The 17,667-nt window shown below is 36.6% G+C and overlaps 1 protein-coding gene across 1 annotated transcript in view; it reads left to right on the forward strand.

Moving 5' to 3' along the window:
- The window catches only part of ABCA13 (ATP binding cassette subfamily A member 13), a 169,612-nt gene extending 162,298 nt beyond the window's left edge, over window positions 1-7,314 (forward strand). The window contains 3 exon segments of the mRNA XM_033058592.1: window positions 4,112-4,217; window positions 5,052-5,189; window positions 6,685-7,314. Of these exon segments, the coding sequence (XP_032914483.1) occupies window positions 4,112-4,217; window positions 5,052-5,189; window positions 6,685-6,774 (334 nt within the window). The 3' untranslated portion in view covers window positions 6,775-7,314.
- Window positions 7,315-17,667: the final 10,353 nt, after the last annotated feature.

The raw sequence follows: 17,667 nt of genomic DNA on the forward strand, positions 1-17,667 counted from the left end.
TTGAGGAGCTACTCTGCCCCAAATGCAGCTCCTCTCCTTGATATTTATGATACTTTTCAGCCCAAAGGCTAAATCCACTTCCATTGCCATTGTAAGGTTAAAAGAGGACCAGGAAAGCATCCAGGAGACTTCCTCATCAGTATAGAATTAATTACACTTTATTTCAGTGTGGCTGGAACTTGTGTAGACACATATTTGAAGTCGATTTACATAAACTATTTTTGTACTGCTAGCAATGTGGGTTTCAAAACCCTTCCGCGACCTGAGGAACCATTTGGGTGATTTACCCAGGCTGACCTCCTCTTGATGGTATTTATACCAAAAGAAACCTGAGGTCAGATCAAACACCTGCTAGCAAGAGGGAAAAGTACAGGAACAAGATAAGCACAGGAAGTTGCTTTACCACATTATTCAACCACCTTCTGCAGTTTCTTTTTTAGAAGCTTTTTAAATCAGAAGTGATTTTAGTAGATCCCCACCATGAATTATTCTGGTCTCCTATTCAACTCATGTCAAGTTCTGACATCTAACACATCCCATGTCAATGAGTTGTAGAGTTTTTCTACAAAGTGTAAGGAAGATTACTTCATCTTACTACTAATAATTTAACTCTATGTGCCCTACTCTTTCATGAGAAATATGAGTGAAGAATTGTTTCTTATTTTCATTGCTTAGTCATGACTCTGGGGTCCCTAAAAATACTTTCGACCACCTCATCATCTTTCTCTCATGATGGAAACTTTTAGCCTATTTAGTAATTCCTGGTATGGAAATATTTCCATTCCTTGCTACCTTTTTATGTCCCTTTTGCTTCTTTTGTGCTCAGATGCCTTGAGGACCTATGTAAATTAGAAGTGTGGAATTCTTGTGGTTCTTACTGAGCTCCTGCTTCTGCAGCTGATGCTGTTGTTAAATAGTCAAGTTAATTAATTTATTTGGACATTTGTATTTTAGCTTCAGTCTCATGTTGGTATTTTAACTGAAAAAACTCTAAGAAGTTACACTCCCAGAACCACTAATGAGGTGAAAGTCAAGCATTAACTAGTAGTTTGACCGAGGAAGAAGAGGAAGGCTAGAGAGAAGAAAAATATTTTATTTTGTCAGAATACGTGGTTTTGTGTGTTTGTTTATGCAAAAAGAGAAATGCAGGTGTTGTTAAAGTAGCATGGTAGTACACAATATGTTCTCTGTTGAATACCTTTGAAGAAATGAAGATTCTTTTGCAGCAGATGGCTGCTGAATGAGTCTGCTGGCTCAACTTAGGCCATTCTAATGATAATGTCTTCCTCTTTAGATCTTGAACTATCAGGTGCTCAAGGTTTGATCCTAGCAGCTCTAATCAAACCAGATTGTGGTTTTCTCTGTAATTCCACTATGGGTTTCCAAATTCATTAAATTGTCTGAATCAGAGAGGAAAACAGAGTGAGCAAAATGGTCAACTCAGTTTCCATTGCCTCAGAGCACTGCCAGAAGCAGCTTGCTGATTATAGCAGGGGGAAATGTTTATTGCTGATCAGCTTACTCTGTATGGGGAGCTCTTGTACTAAAATGAAGTATAAAATCACGGTATAGAAGCATCATAACTTGACTAGCCAAAAGAAGAAAATCTTTTAAAGCTTTTTATTGGCACTATGCTGGCATTTATGCCATTCACAATCTAAACGAAACCAAAGTTGCACAGACTCTTCTATCTTTGCTAATCAGAATTTTGATTTATTTTCTTTGGAAACTTCATTGCATACAGCAATTTCATTTTATGAGACTGTTGAATGTCTCCATAAACTAGCATTTCTCAAACTGTAATTCAATGGTCGTTGTATAGAAATGCCAAAAAACTGATCAGAATCAATGATCTCTTGTAAAATGTTGCCTCAGGTTAGCTGTCAACTAAATTGAATACCTTGTTAAATATATCCATCTTTGTAACAACTTTTTTTATTGTCACATGTATTTTTTTCAGGGATGATGCTATGCATTTAAAACATTTAATTAGAGATCTATTTAAAACTTAGTAAATCATTGCAAAGCAAATCTACCAGACACTGCTTTGGGTTCCACCTAATTCTGGATCTTTTGATGAATCAGCACTGCTCATCTGTCAGCCTACACACTCCAGTAAATATTTGGTACCCTGCTATCTGGACTCAATACAATTTAGCTCGTGAAACATCCTTCAGGAACCACAAGACAGGACACTACATCAGGATGTTTTTTACTCCATTTCAAATAGTTCAGTGGTTGCATTTGACTACAATAAAAACACCCAGAAACGACAACAAACCAAAGAAATAACCCAACCACAAAAAAAAACCCCAAAAAACAACCCACAAAACCCCCCAAAAAACTCTATGCTCATTTATCTGTAGTGGGGCTTTTCATTTTTATGCAGAAGCTGACACTGTTTTGTGCTACATATAAAATTAGGAGTTTTGTTTGAGATCCTTGGAAATTGTATTTTGAATTAATGTCAAATTCTTAATAGAATAAAGTCTGCAGTCTATTTTTTTTTTCATTGTGGAAACTTGCAGTGCTCTTAAATCAATGCAGACAGTTCCTTTACAACAATAGTGTTTCTGACCCAACACAAAATAAAAGTTAAAATTCTTACATTGCTATATACTTATTATAGGTGAGGAATATATGGTGCTTCATGTGGAATATTTTGCTGGGAGTCACTCATGCATTGGTTAAAGTGGACCTGTATCTCAAAATAATTATTTCTCTCTTTTTTTTTTTTTACCTTTTGATTGATAATCTGTAGACATTTTGAATGTATTGAAATAGGGCAACATTGTAGAATGTGCTGTGATATATCCTTTGCTTTCATGACATGAAAATGTGCCTCTCACCAGTCAGACTCAATTAAACCAGGTGTTGCCCTGAATCATGAGGAAAGACACAAGAGAGGAGGTTTTTGGCACAAGGGCACATTACAGAGGTAATCACTAGGAACCAAATCACTGGAATAAAGAAAGGATTTAGCAATGAGTAATTGCTGCACTGGAGAATGAAGAAAAAGGGGTTATGCTGGACAGAAGGATGTGGGAGTGGTGGTCAGCGGAAAGATGAAGGAAGTGACAGATTTCTGGGGAGACATGGGCAGTGCTGCTCAAGCTCCCTGTCCCCTTTTCAGCTGTGCCTTTCCATTGCTCACTGGTAACAGGAAACAGCAGTGGCAGTAGGAAGCTCTTCTGTTGTGGCTCCTGCTGGTGTTTTTCACTAGCAATTAACCAAGGGGGAGAACCCAAGGGAAGGAGGACATGTAGCCGCAAAGGAAATGAAAGAGCACAGCACAGCCCCTTTTTGTCCCATATCTTTGCTGAGCTCTGTCTGTGCACCCCAGCCTGGGGTCTGGTGCAGCACAACCTCCCTTCCTTAAGAAATGTGCATAAGAACAGGGTTGTTGTTTCAGTGTTCAATGGTTTATTACAACTTTCCCAAGTGACCATCAGCAGTGAGTAAAGCTAATAAAAAATACAGTGTTGGTTAGATTTCCTGTGCTTAAAGTTTTTCACATTTGTGTTAAGAAAGAGAAGTTCATTTGCTAAATTATTCTGAGAGATATCACATGGTCATAGAACCAAAGAAAATTTCTTAACTTTGTCCTCTCCGTAAATATCCCTACACTTACCTCTGAATATTTTCAAAACACCATTGTATTACACTGCTGAAATCTGATTTTGAAGGTGCAGCTTTGTTAACAGATTTGAAAAGTAGTGCTACATGCCCATTTTTCTCATTAGAAAAATTGAAGGTTTTTATTTTTTTTTCTATATTTGTTATTGGCAATCTTCATAGTTTTATACTGACCAGTCAAAGCAATATAGCAATTAAAGCATGGTTTACTTAACAAAATTTCAGGTATATTGAGTAGTGGAACACACTAATAACTAAAATTAGGCATAGCATCTTTATTGTCTCTGTTATTACTAATTTTAAAACTTTCTCATTGAAATTCAGTTGTTCAGTAGCATTTTAGTAAGATCACAGTGTTAATGCAGTAGGATAATGCATGATATTTGATATAATCATAGGAAAATCAATTGAAACAAAAGTTCTCCTTGTCTTCATGGTGTCTTCATGGCTTTATGTTTCTGTGTCTCATTCCCAGGTTTGGAGATGGTTATTCTGTCAAGGTTTGGCTTAGCAAAGAGATAAGTTATGAAAGAATGATTTTGGAATGTCTACAGCTGCATTTTCCTGGAACACAGTTTAAGGTACAGATAAAATTCCATGTTGTAGCATATGGCAGGATTAATTTGGGACTGGTAAGGACAGTATGTATATGTTTGGATATATTGATCTTGGAAGAAGATCATATGAACATTCCTTTTGTTTTTCTATTATGCAATTCATAAAAATTGGACTTGCCATGTTGGCTAAATCTACTCCAGGCATTTAGGGAATGTAAATAAAAAAGCATTGTTTCTGACTGAAAATTTCCTTTTGCTTATATTATTGATGAAGTTGAACTCAAATCTGTTCACCTGAAGAAGGACTACAGTGTAGTCACTAAGAGTATTTGGTTTGATTGCTTTCTGATGAGCCCCAGAGTTGACAAGTCTCAACCTTGACTGAGATTCTTCGATTTAATATTAAGCCTTATAAAAGACCTATGGCAATTACATTTCAATAGAAACTCTCAAAGGCTTTTACAAGAACTGTGTTTAGGAAAAGAATTGTGGAAAGCAATGTCTATCTTAGATATGAATCTCTTTGTATGTGTAAGTCTGTATTGAGCTCAGACAGCTGTCTCTATATGCTCAGCCTTTTCCCAGACTGCATTGAAATAACACTAGTCTGTTAGATTAAAATTGCCCTAAAGTTTTATATCTTTTGTGAGATTAAGCCATCACATCAGAATACACACAAAATCTGTGCTCTCAGTATGAACTGCTCTCTACATTCTATGAATGTAGAAAAAATATGTTCTTTTTTAAAAACTCATATTTTCCATATTAATCTGCAATAAGAGCCTATTAAAGTTAGATTGATTATAAGCAAGTGTAGCTTCATCACATCTCTTTTTATAACTTTTTGCTTGCTTTCAGGGACAACATCTTAACCTGCTCGAGTACCATGTACCAAGAAGTCAGGGATGTTTAGCAGAGCTCTTCAGAGTCCTAGAGAATCACAAAACTTTTCTCCAAATCAAGCACTACTCCATTAGCCAAACAACATTAGAGCAGGTATTTTATAATTTTTCTTTCTTTTCTCATCCTATATACATTTTAATTTTGTGTCTAAATGTGCTGTGTATTGTAGTTATTATATGTATTAATTACGTATATTATTGTGTATTGTGTAGTATGTAGAATATTCTATCATTTGCTGGGTTACCCGTATGTATATAGTAGTCCAGCAGTTCCATCTCAGGTCACACAGTGATTCCATGTCCCATGCTGCTTTTACACTGGTGGTGAGCACAGTCAATGTGTCACAACAAGCCACATACTTTTGGTGTGCGCAAACATAATCTGTGCTTAAATGAATCTGGAGCCGAGTGGGATGACAAGGTGGGACTGTGAATCATCACCTCGACAATCCAAAAGTTGGGATCTTACCAATGTCCTTGAAAAGGCTGAACTGGTCTCTGTAAATCGTGGTAAACCTTAGACTTTCAGAACATTTTGCTGTGAGAATTTTAAATGCACAGAGGGAAGAGACCTGACTGCTAAAGACTGCAAAATCCTACTGTGAGAAAAAGAAAAAAGAACACATTGATGGCAAGCATGGGATTTCTGGGTGATTGTGATGTGTTACAGCATCTTCATATGTAACTATTATTCATTCTGCAAACTGAGATGCACATCTAGTCAAAATATTAGTTTTCTGTGATTGATGGTGTGAATTTGTTCCTTTATCCCATGTGCAAATCATTGTTGAAGTATTCTCCTCTTTGCTGGTCTACTAACTACTTGTAAATGATCTATTCACTGAGTGACTGAGTATGAGATCATTTCAGCCTGTTTCTGCAGGCGTTGTTCACTCAGGTTTACTTCCTCTCCATTTTTCATGGTGATGCATCACCTCAGTCACCTACCACTGCTACCTCTTCTTCACTGAGTGTCAGTTTTAAACAGCAAAATAGTTCTTCACAGTAACAAACACACTTATAATGCACCCCAAATTGTTTATGTATCATCAAATGATAGGGGATAATTTGAATAAAGAAGAACCATTTTTCCCTCTTCTTGCCTTGTTGGGAAATAGTTGTGTGATTAAAAATGAAACAAGCCTTTACAAAGTAAGATCTGTGTTTGAAAAACACAAGCCAATTCAAGGCGGCACATTAGTTGTTGAATCAGAAATATTTGAACCTTATCTGTAGTATTTATTGACAGAAACAACAGACTCAGATTCTTTAGGTATGTTATTCAAAGACAATTAAAACCATTGTTTCACATATACTTGTGCATAAAGTGGGGTTTTTTCATGTCTCGGTAACTCATTTTACCGTAATTTTTATCATTTATCAACCCTTGTCCTAGCTGGAGAGAGGAAGAGGTATTATTTCTAGAGTTAATGAAACATGTTTTTAGAGGGGTCCCCTCAACATGAGTTAATAATTATTTTGTCAGAAAAAGCTAATGAGAGCAGCTAAAAACATACCATCCTATATCCCCAAAGTCTGAATTCAAGTACTTCTATTTTGAAAATCCTACTTTTTATCATCTCTTACAGGTGTTCATTAATTTTGCAACACAGCAACAAGGAGTCTCACCTTCTTCACATGGATCTCCTGTTGTTCATCATGATTGTCTCCCAGTCTAGGCTCAGAACAGGATACAGCTTCAATGTCAAGTGTGTGTATGTGTATGTGTTTGCATATATGTGCACACAAGCTACATGCAATAACTTTTCAACTGTGAACGATTTGTGTATGAGAAACAAATAGTAGAAACAGAGGTGAATTTTCATCTGTAAAAGGAATGGTACCAGTTCTTGTTTAAGCAAGAAACTGATTATATGTGGACCAAAAATATGCCAAAAAAGTAATGTTTCCTTAATTTAACTGGAATTTCAAAATACAAATGACCTAATTAATGCAGAGAAAAAAGGCTGATCTGAAATGTCAGTGCAGAGTAGATTTTTTTTTTTGGTGGTGGTTCTGCATTCATTTGACTATAGTACTTTCTTGCATGCACACTTAATATATAATTTTTACATGATAGTACAAGAAAGAACAATTGAATTGTAACGATGAGTAGGCTATCACCCAGTATTTTTATTTAATCACACAAATTGAGAACCTTTCGATTTCCCTGTTAATTCAGTTCTGTGTTGTGCCAAGCTAAATTAACCTTTTTAATGTATAAAGGATGCACTGTATTCCATAAGGCTTTATGTTAAAGAGGTGTACTAGCCTAGTCTGCCTCCCAGTTATCTTAAGTAAATTTAACAAGTTTTCATAAATTGTACTCGACAGTGAGCTTTCCCCTAAGCCTGCAGGTTGCTGCTGCGAGTATTCTTAAGTACCTTTTTAATGACCTAGTTTGTTCTTCTACTCTTTTTGTTTCCTTTTTCTTCAAAAAGAATGTGAAAATATTGTTTAATGGGAATGTTAAAGGAAAATAAGATGAGCATTCAGATTACTTCTCAATAAATATACTATGATGCTAGATGCTTCAGACAAGGCCACAATTTTCAGCCTATACTTGTGTTTAAATAAGTGAACATTTAATGAATAAAACTCCTTGTATATTGTGCATGGAGAAGAAAAAGTGCTTTTTTTTTTTTTTGTAGTAAGTGGTTCTCTTATCTAAAGCAAGTCTTTGAAACTCCTATAAATTTAGCTCACGCCACTTTTATTGAACTACATTGTCAAATAGCTGAAATTGTAGAACCAGTGACTTAGAAGTTAATTGCTGCAATATGATTTTGGGTGGGCACTGGTGAGGGAAGATCACTTTGAGATGGAAGAATTAGATTTTAAATGGCCAATATTACAGAACTGCTGCTATAATTCCCTACTGTACAATGATGAAATATTAAAAAAAAATAAAAATTGTGTTTTAGGCTTTGCAAGCTGACTCAGAAGACTCTTTATTGAGGCTTGATTTGTTCATGTTACTTTGGACCATTATGCTTTTTTAAAATCAGGAATTCAGGTTTCCTATTTCTATAACGATGAAATTAAGTCCTTGAAAAATAAATACAACCCTAAAGATTTAGGCTTTGCATGTACATATGGGTCAGAGTGAGCAAGCTTATGAAAGTGCTTTATCATTAGAATGGATTGGTATAATATCAGAACTCTGCCAAGCTACTCAGGACCCAGAGCCCGAGGAACCATTAAACTCCAACAACCACCACCCTAGTAGAAATACCATAGCACAATGTGATGTCTATATTTGATGTGAAAACAATTATCTTTAATTTCTTCATGAGACTGGGAGTGGAAGGTTTCTAAGGTCCACAATGAGAACAAAAACCAATCAATTTTACAAAGCAGAGTGTGAGAGTAGTGCACATGAAAGAAAAAAGACGGCAGACGCAGAACGTTTGGGCAGAAATGTAAATATGCCACTATTGAAGTAGTCTGCTTAATTTCAGCACCTCAGGATGGAAGAAACTGAGTGTTCAAGAAACAGCCAAGGATCTCTGAGTCAGTCTGAAACCACTCAACAGAAGAACATTTCTGTAGTCCTTAACTGAAAAAGTAAAAGGGAAGATATGGTAGTCACGTGTACAGAGCTTTTGGCTATTCTCTTTTTTTTTTATTGGTATGTCTAGACCTGTAGATTGCTGATATGATTGATTTTCTTTGGTTTTTGTTCTGTTTTTATTAACTAATATATCTGTCTCAACCACCACAAGTCCTTAAAACAATGATGAAATATACTCAAGCAAATTTAGGGATTTGGGAAAGGAGATGGTTCCAGTCCTTCAGTGTAAGGTAGTTGAGCCACATGATGTGATTTGTATGGAATTGTGAAAAGAGTGCTTATTCCTGCTCAGGAAGGGTGTCAGGAGCTGAATTAATAAAAAAATCCTGCAGTTTGTTTTGACCAAGGGAAGCATAAAAGCATACAAGACTCACTGTGGTGAGACTGAAAAATGGTAGCCCAGCTGAGTGCTCAGACAGGGGAGCTTCTTCAAGTCTTGGCTGTGTAACACTAATTAAACGTCACTTTTTTCTGATTAAAATATGAAAGATTATATTAGTTTAATAGATGAATACAGTAAATAAGGTTTTCTTCAGACTGATGGTTGAGTAAATTCAGTTAATAGTGTTTTTCTTTTTTTAAATTACTTCATATGCATCTCAGGAGACCCAATTTAATTCAGGCAAGTAGCAAACAATGTCTGTCTACCAATCCTTTATGGGTAAAGAAGGTCAAAATCTAATTGAGTGCCAGTGTATCAGGTTCCGTCTCAGAGGATATTTTCCCTTTCTTTAACTTGTGGCATTCCTAACATATATAAGTTTCAACAAAAGTATTTTGAAGATTTTTTTTTCATTCATTTATTTATTTATCAAAATAGATCACTAAACTAGAAGTTTGGGCAGAAAAGGTCAATTATACATTAATGATGAAAGAATCCTTGAATTCATAATTCATGAAGGAATATCTCAACACCTCTGGATTTGGAATCAAACACAGCTGAGGATTTTAAACAATACTTCTCTTGTGTGGTTCTTGTTATGAAAGCTTAATTTTATTTCAGCTGGAAATTTCTCTGACTATGAAAGTAAGCCCTTCAACCTGAATGGTAAAGTAGAATTAAACTCAAAATTATAAAATCAACTGAATATCTTACGTACTCAATGATAAAACTGGGAAGATGATAGTCATACTTCTAAGGGACTATTCCACAGCCTAAGTCAAAAGAAGGCTTTGGCCAACCTTTGAGCAGATTGTTTCAGGTCCTCTTTTAATTTTCATACAGTAATGGAATGATAAGACCAAAAAACCCCAAAAGTCTGAACTTTAAATCAAAGTATCACAGATTCAGTGAGGGTGGAAGGGTGATAATATTAGTGTACTGGGTGGCAAAACTCAGAAATTGCCACTTTTAATATGGCTTCATATTAAATTTCTGTACAGATTTTTTCTTCTGGAAAGAAAGAACTTATTTCTCTGGTTTAGTTCAGTCATGACCACAAGATGATAAATTTTGTCCAGGGTAGTGCAAGATGTATAGTATGATTTTCAGCCAAGGAATTGGGTGCCTTTTGAGCTTGCTTGTCTTTGTGAAATTTGAATCACTGGGGTCTGAAATCACATAAATTTGGAAGCTGAATCCAAGTCTTACTGGAGCTGCTTAACTCCTAGATCTCTCTAAAACCAATTTAGGTAAGGATATTGCTTTCCTAGTCTTTTCCCAGTAAGTAGTAAAGCTGACACTTTCTTTGATTCAGTTTAATATGATCTAATCTTTTTATGTCAGCACTTTCAATTTTTCTTTCTTAAGAATAGGGAGATAAAAGCTAGCAGCAAAAAGATCTTACTTAAAGTGATTGAGACCTGACTATCTCAGACCTCCAACAGCTAAGGAGAAAATGTTTTCTGAGTTGTGTATTAGACTCTTACAAAGTAGAACTGATGCTGTTGCAGGTGTGATGCGGGTGGGCAGCAGTTACAGAGCAGAAATCACAGCTGTCTCATTCTTGCACAGAAAGCAGCAATCTGCTGCTATCAACGGGCCAGGTACTGCTGAATGTTTTAGCAGATGAATTTTCCATGTTGAATAATGATATGGATCACCGAAACAAATCAAAACATCCTTCTTCTTTATTAAATTTTTCGATCACATTCTAATATTGTTCCAGCAGTACCCTCATGCTTATTGCTACATGGAGCTACATGCTGGGATAAATTCTGACTCCTTTCACAATGGCCCTGTAAAAGCCATAATCAGAGTCTGCACTGTAGAAGAGCATGGACATCTTTAGCTTAGGCTGATCAAAGCACCAATGTTCATATCTGCTTCCTATGATATACAAATGGAGAACAAGGAAATATAAGCTATATCAGTAAAAGTCAATAGGTGAGATTTCCATGTGCAACTCTTTATTCCTTCTATAGAACACCACACATACATAATTATGCTGCCTGTGCATGCCATGGGCAATTTAAAGAAGTGCCTTGGGATTAACTGGCTATGAGGTGCCTAGCAGAAAAAGGTAGGATCCTCTAATGTGCAGTGGTGTAAGGTAAGATCAAACAGGAGTCCTTTCACCTTCTTATTGAGGCAATAAATTCTGGTTAATAGCGAAGTGTAATGCATGTAATTTGAGAAAAGTGTCAGAAACACTTCTGTCCTTAGCCTATGCTCAAACAGGGAAATGCAAACTTTATTCCATATATGATTTTTACATTACTCTTAATTCCTACTTATCTTACTATATGCGATAACCGGACTCCCAAAAACTTCAGTACTTCCTTCAGACTAAAATATTTTGAAATGTGATTCTACTTCCACAAAATGTGAAAACTCGTGGAGTTTTTTTACCTTAGATTTTATTGAGAACTGATCCTTAAGACTCCTTAGATAATTATAGCTGAGTATGTGAGTGAAGGAGCATGTGACATTTAAGCTGAATCAAATGGAATATGCATGTAATGCTCTAGCTGAGGAGTTGTAGTCATCTGACACTTTGTAGCTAATGATAATTCTCTAATAAGAAGAACCTGAAATTGTTTTCTTAGAAGTCTGTTATCATAAATAATTCTGTTAGCAATGTGTGAATACAAAATAGATTGATTCTAGCTAAAAGAGTATTCTCAGTATATGAAAGGTAAAAATCAAGGTCATACACAGCATGTTGAAGTGTTGTGTTGTTGGGGTTTATTTTCCCTTTCAAAGTTAACTAAGTGATTAGAAGTGGCACTTGTCAGTGGCCAGCTACATGCTGAAAATGCTTATTTGTGGCACAGAGCTGAGGCTGTTTTTGCATGCTGGTGAATTCATAGTCTCTTTTTTTTTTTCTTTTTTTTACTACCTGCATGTTGTACACAAACTGGCAATTAAATTTAGGGCATAAAATCATATTTTGAGGTCATTGCAAGCTGTGCAATTAAAAATAGATTTCCCTGGGTGTCCAGCAAGTGGGTAAAATAGAAGTATTGAAATATTTCTATACATAAAATATTAAGTAAATAGTTTTTGAAACTATTGAATATATAGAAAGATAGTTTTTGCAGAAACGTGTGAGAAATTATTGAGTTTTTCTTTGCATATACTTGTAGATTTCTACCTTAAATCTAAGCACAAAGAAAGGTGTCCATAATTGTGTTTCTAATTGTGGAATGGATAGATTTAGCTTCAACCTATAACCTTCAGCTGAGAAGGGCAGGAGCACTGGAGATCTACTGTGTCTGAATTCAGGGATGGAGACTGGCAGCAGACTCTAACTCTGTACTTGCAGGGTGCATGTGTCTACGAGGTGTGAAGAGCCCTCTTTTTAACCATTTCAAGGTATTGACTGCAGGAAGAACTGAAAAAGTTCTTGTTGCAAGCCTTACTCCCCTAAATACCTGTGACTGCACATACATAGATGCAGCAGAGAAACAGGGACAAGTTTTCAGGAAGAACGAGATTTGCTACAGAATTTGCTCAAGATTATTCTTTTTTTACTAGACTTTAGTATTCTTATCAGTCAGCATTTTCAGGCTTTGGTTTTTGCCCCGTGCTGTCAAGTGACAGCTGACTTAATGGTTTTTTGATACTGTGTGTTAGACAGGTCTTTAAATAGACCTTGACTTTTCTGAAGAAGCTTCAGCTTCTGAGGAAAATGTTTGCCTTGGTAGATGTTTTGACTTTTGCTCACTATATTGATTGCCAGATCTTGCATGCAAAAAACTTCCCCAAAATTGTCTTTTTAAGGAGTACTGAAGAGCTGGGACTTTTTCTGTTTCACTTCTGCTAAATCATCAGAGAATTTTCTCTAAATAAATTTACTAATCTCAGAGGGTTTAAAGACACTGATGATGTCTTGCCTCTACTCTGCTCAGTACCAGAAGTCACGCTTACATCTTAGAATCATAGAATAGTTTGGAAGGAACCTTAAATATCATCAAGTTCCAGCCTCCCTGCCATGGACAGGGACATGTTTCACTAGACCAGAAGGCTCAGAGCCCTATCCAACCTCGAACATCTGCAGGAGCGGGGCATCCATGACTTCTTTGGGAAGTCTATTCCAGTGCCTCAGCACCCTCACAATCAAGAATTTCTTCTGGATACCTAATATAAACTTATTCTTTCCATCTGAAACCATTTCCTCTTGGTCCATCATTACAGTTCCTGATGAAGAATAGGCCCCTCGTAGGCCCCTTCAGATGCTGGAAGGCTGCTTGGAGGTCTCCACACAACTTTCTCTTCTCCAGGCTGAACAGTCACATCCTTTTCAGCCTGTCTTTGTAGGGGAGATTCTTTCGTCCTCTTATCATCTTGCTCCAACAGTTCCGTGTCTTCCATCAGAGGCTGCATCAGTAGGTGTCAGGTGAAAAACACCTGGTTCAGAAGGAGCTCAAAGAAAGCAGACACACTACCACATGCAAAAATATGTAAATGGGAGTCTGTGTATTAAAGAGGATTTCTAGCAGCTCTGCTCACAAGAACAACTGTTTAAAACATTAGATAATAATCAAGAAAGCAACTCTAGGTTCTTTTTGAGCCAACATTCAATATCCAAGGATGAGGGTGAGATTTTCTCTATGTGCCTAATCAGTACTGAGGTTTGAATGTGTTTCTTTAATAATTGCAGAAAGTTATGGAGGGCTTTTGACAACCAATTTTCATTGACTTTACAAATTAGAGTTTTAGTTGGTTTCATGCGCTAGAGAAAAAATATCAGCTTGTCTACCAGTCTTTCTTCATGTCATTTTGAAAGTGGTGAAAAATGTGGATGTCTCACAGAAAGATCCTTTTGGGCACAACAATCAAGGGTCCAGATAGTAAAAGTGTGTCAAAAGCAAAGGTCAGGCTTTAGGGCTTTTTCAGTGGGTCCAAAAAGAGTTGGGAAATCTATGCAATTATTTTTTTCAATTCAATGCTTGAATCTTCTGATGCTAGTATAGGTAGGGCTGCAGTTGCCAGTCTGTTTGGTGTCCTCTTTCCTTCTGAACTGGATGGGACATGGAGACATGTACAAAATGCTGCAAGGTGACCCCAGCTCCTGAAGTTCCTGCCTCTGATGCCAAGAAACGTATAAAACAGTTGTGACATTAATTTAGATCACAGTAATTTAAAGTGACATAAAAGCAGATAGTGTGTTTACATGTTGCCCTTTGGCATTAGTGAAGCCCAGAATGGGTGCAGCAGTCCAAATAAATTATGTTATGAGGACAAAGCTGGATGACAAGAACCATCTCAAAGACAATACCTGCCCAGAAAAGCCACTATGGTAGGTGCAACATAGACAGAGGAATGCCTGAGAACAGTGGCAGTGTACCAGAGAGCATGAGAAACCAAGGACCTGTCCTTTCATCCTGTTTCTTCCAGCAGAAGCATTTATGTCAATTAGCAGCATTGCAAAGATAGTACTGTAACTGAGGATATAACAGAGCCTTTCCCCTATTCTTTGTTTTGGGGAAACAAAAAGTCCTTACCTGGACTTTTCATCTTTTGAAGTCAGTTCTTTGTATAGGGACATATAGTCTGCAGTTGTGGAATTTTATTTACTCCAATCAACTATCTTTTACTAAGAATAGCAAATAGTCTTTGATAACAGACCAGGGAAATACAAGCCATTTTTTGTTTCGTTTGTTATTCCACTTCCTGGTTGTTGGGGGTTTTTTTTCCCTTTGTTTGTTTTGGGGTTTTTTGGGGGGTTTTGGGTTTTTTTTTTTGGGGGGGGGCGAGGAGGGAGGGACAGGTGTGTGTATGTTTTCTTGTTTGTTTTGGTTTGGTTTGTGGGATTTTTTTTTGTGTTTGTTATTATTTTAATTGGGTGGTAACAAAAATGTTTTGTTTTGTGAAGGATTTGTGCAGGATTTGTTATCCTCTTTTTATTTTTTTTTTTTTTTAATGTGGGAAAGTAAATGACCAGGAACTGAAGTGGATGAAGAAAATACTTACGGCACAGAAGTTTTTCAAATGAAATATCAGATCTTCTACAATGATCTTAAGACTATATTTTTCTTTTTTCAGCCTTCAGAATGAAAATTAATTACTCAGATTCTTTTCAAAATGTTATTATTTTTTGCCATACAAATTTGATGGAATAAGTATAAACAATTATTTTGGTGGCATATATGTTAATGATTGTTCTAACTTATTTACTTCATTTTCCTCAGGCATATTGTATTCTATTTTATTGCCAAAACATAATAAAACAAAATATATGACATATTATGCAATAGGTAAAAGGAAATATATTTTGATCAGATTTGAATAACAGATTAGTAGAATCTTTAATTCACTTTTATCTTACTTTGATCTGAAACCAAACTCTGAGCAGCCAGAAACATTAAAGGCTTGGAGGAAACAAGGATGACTCATTTTCTTGGTTCACATTGAATTGATTTTCTAAAGAAAGGAATATGACTCTGAATTATATGTACCATTTAAAATGTTTTGAGCAGGTTTCTCAAAAAGTACACCTGTGTATCAAAAGCATCTGCCGTTGTATCAGCACTGGATATGTAGCTAAAGCTTTCTCCAGTATTCATGCTGTATTATAGTTTTTCGTTCTACATAGCAGTTGGCTTAAGTGTTCCTTCAAAGATTTAGGCACCTAGCATAGTGAAGGAGACAGAATTTCAATTTAAGTCATGCCAGCAAAAAGTGACGACCTCTTGATGTATCATTAAAGAACATGACAGTTTATTGGACATGAAACTTGAAATAATATTTATATATTAAGACCACTGTTGTAGTGGTGTGCATATTTGTACTTCTTGCCTCAAATCTGAACATTGCTCTGTCTGTAAAATATAAGCCATAATAATCTGAGCAACAGAAAGGACCTTAAAACAATTTGGATTACATAGCAGCATGCCAAGTGAAGGTTTACATTTCAAATTATTGCCACAATAAATTCAGTCTTGGTCCTTTCCTATCAAGTTGCTTGGTTGCTCACGTGGGGAAAGGAAATAATGAGGAAAACATTCTCGTTAGAACTGTAAAATTGTGCAACGTTTCTTGGAGCACTAGAGGGAGCAAGAAGGTAAAAGTTCTTGAAAAAGCAACTGCTTACTTGGAGGTCGAATCATTAGAGATGAAGTCTACCCTACCCTGCAGGTAAATAAAACTATTGCACCATTAAAAATCCCCCAACAAAACACAGACCATAATCAAAACTAAAGTGATATCTTACATTGATTTCAGGAATTTTGTTTGTTTCTAGTGTTTTTTCTTACTATTGTTGCTCACCCCCACATACACATACTAACAGTATTCTTCTCCTCCTCCCCTCCTTCCCCCCTCACCCCTTTCCTTTTTATTTATTGTTTTGAGGAGATGCTTTTGTTTTCATGTCTCTGAATGTTGAGTGTGTGTTGATCTAGGCTACTGCTCTGATGGAACCAGAAGTCCTTGTTTCTCCTCATCAGAGACCCCTTTAGGCAAGTGTTAACCTGCCAAGAGCATGTGCATTCCAAGGAGGATTTGCAAATGAACTAACTCTTTTCCACGAAAAAGATTTCCTGACCTAAATCTTTCTGTCCTAAGGAAAAGAAAAAAAAAAAAAAAAGGAAAAGAAAAAGGCAAAAAAGAAATGGTATGCAATAAATACTATTGCAGATGAGAGAATATTTTCCCTAGTGTCCCCCTTGCCCACTCATATTAACTATTTCTAGAATAAAAGAATAAATTCTGGTGAGCACAACATTTCATTTTGATTATTTACAGCACTGACCCCGAGCCAAAAAATAGATGTTTTACCCAAGTGGATTAGCCCACTTGCATGTTCGTCTCAGTTACGTTCTGCCAGTAGCTTTGGAAAGTCAGAGATATTTGGGGGAATATTCTCATCTTAGTGTGTTGAATATTACTGACTGACTCCTCCTGGGATTTGTGAACAACAGTGCCAGTACAAGGAATTTTATATACAATTCTACAGTGTTGAAAAGGCCTGTTTTTCATGTGGCACCATAAGCATCATGGTAGTAAAAAATTTAAATACTCTCTTTCCTGTTTTCCTTTGTGTTTGCAGGAAACTTTAAGCACTGCTTTGGATGAAAGAAGAGCAGGATAAGTTTGGAGATGCTTGGCCTAGGACATCTGCCAACTCATGCACAGTCTGAGGACAGTGTGAGGTGACACCTGCCCCTGAGGCTTAGGGGGAGCTGTGGGGGCAGGTGGCTGCAGCCCTTGCTAGAGGAATGCTCTTAGAGACAGTGTGTAGCAGGAGGTTCCCTAAACAGAGAGCTGGACTTCTGTCTCTCCCAGCTTGCCAAGAGATGCTGTGTTTGCCCTTTATAATGCTGACAGCAAGAGGCAGGACAAATTCCAATATGCAGATGCCTTTTCTGAAAGTGAAGTGGGAAGAAACTCAGTGCCTGCTTTTTTCGTCTGGTTTATGTACACAGGCGTAGCCACTTCAAGACTTCCATGTTGGTTTTGGCCCTTGCTTTGCAATATTTCTCTTAAATATACCAACAAGGTGTCAGGCAGCAGTGGCACCTCCCACTTACAGGTACAATGGTGGTATGAAAAACCATTGAGATGTGGAACTTTTTTTAATAGTTCCCTGTTGCAAGTAGATAGCATATTTTA

The sequence above is a fragment of the Catharus ustulatus genome, chromosome 1 (assembly GCF_009819885.2).
Source record: "Catharus ustulatus isolate bCatUst1 chromosome 1, bCatUst1.pri.v2, whole genome shotgun sequence".
Lineage (NCBI taxonomy): Eukaryota > Metazoa > Chordata > Aves > Passeriformes > Turdidae > Catharus > Catharus ustulatus.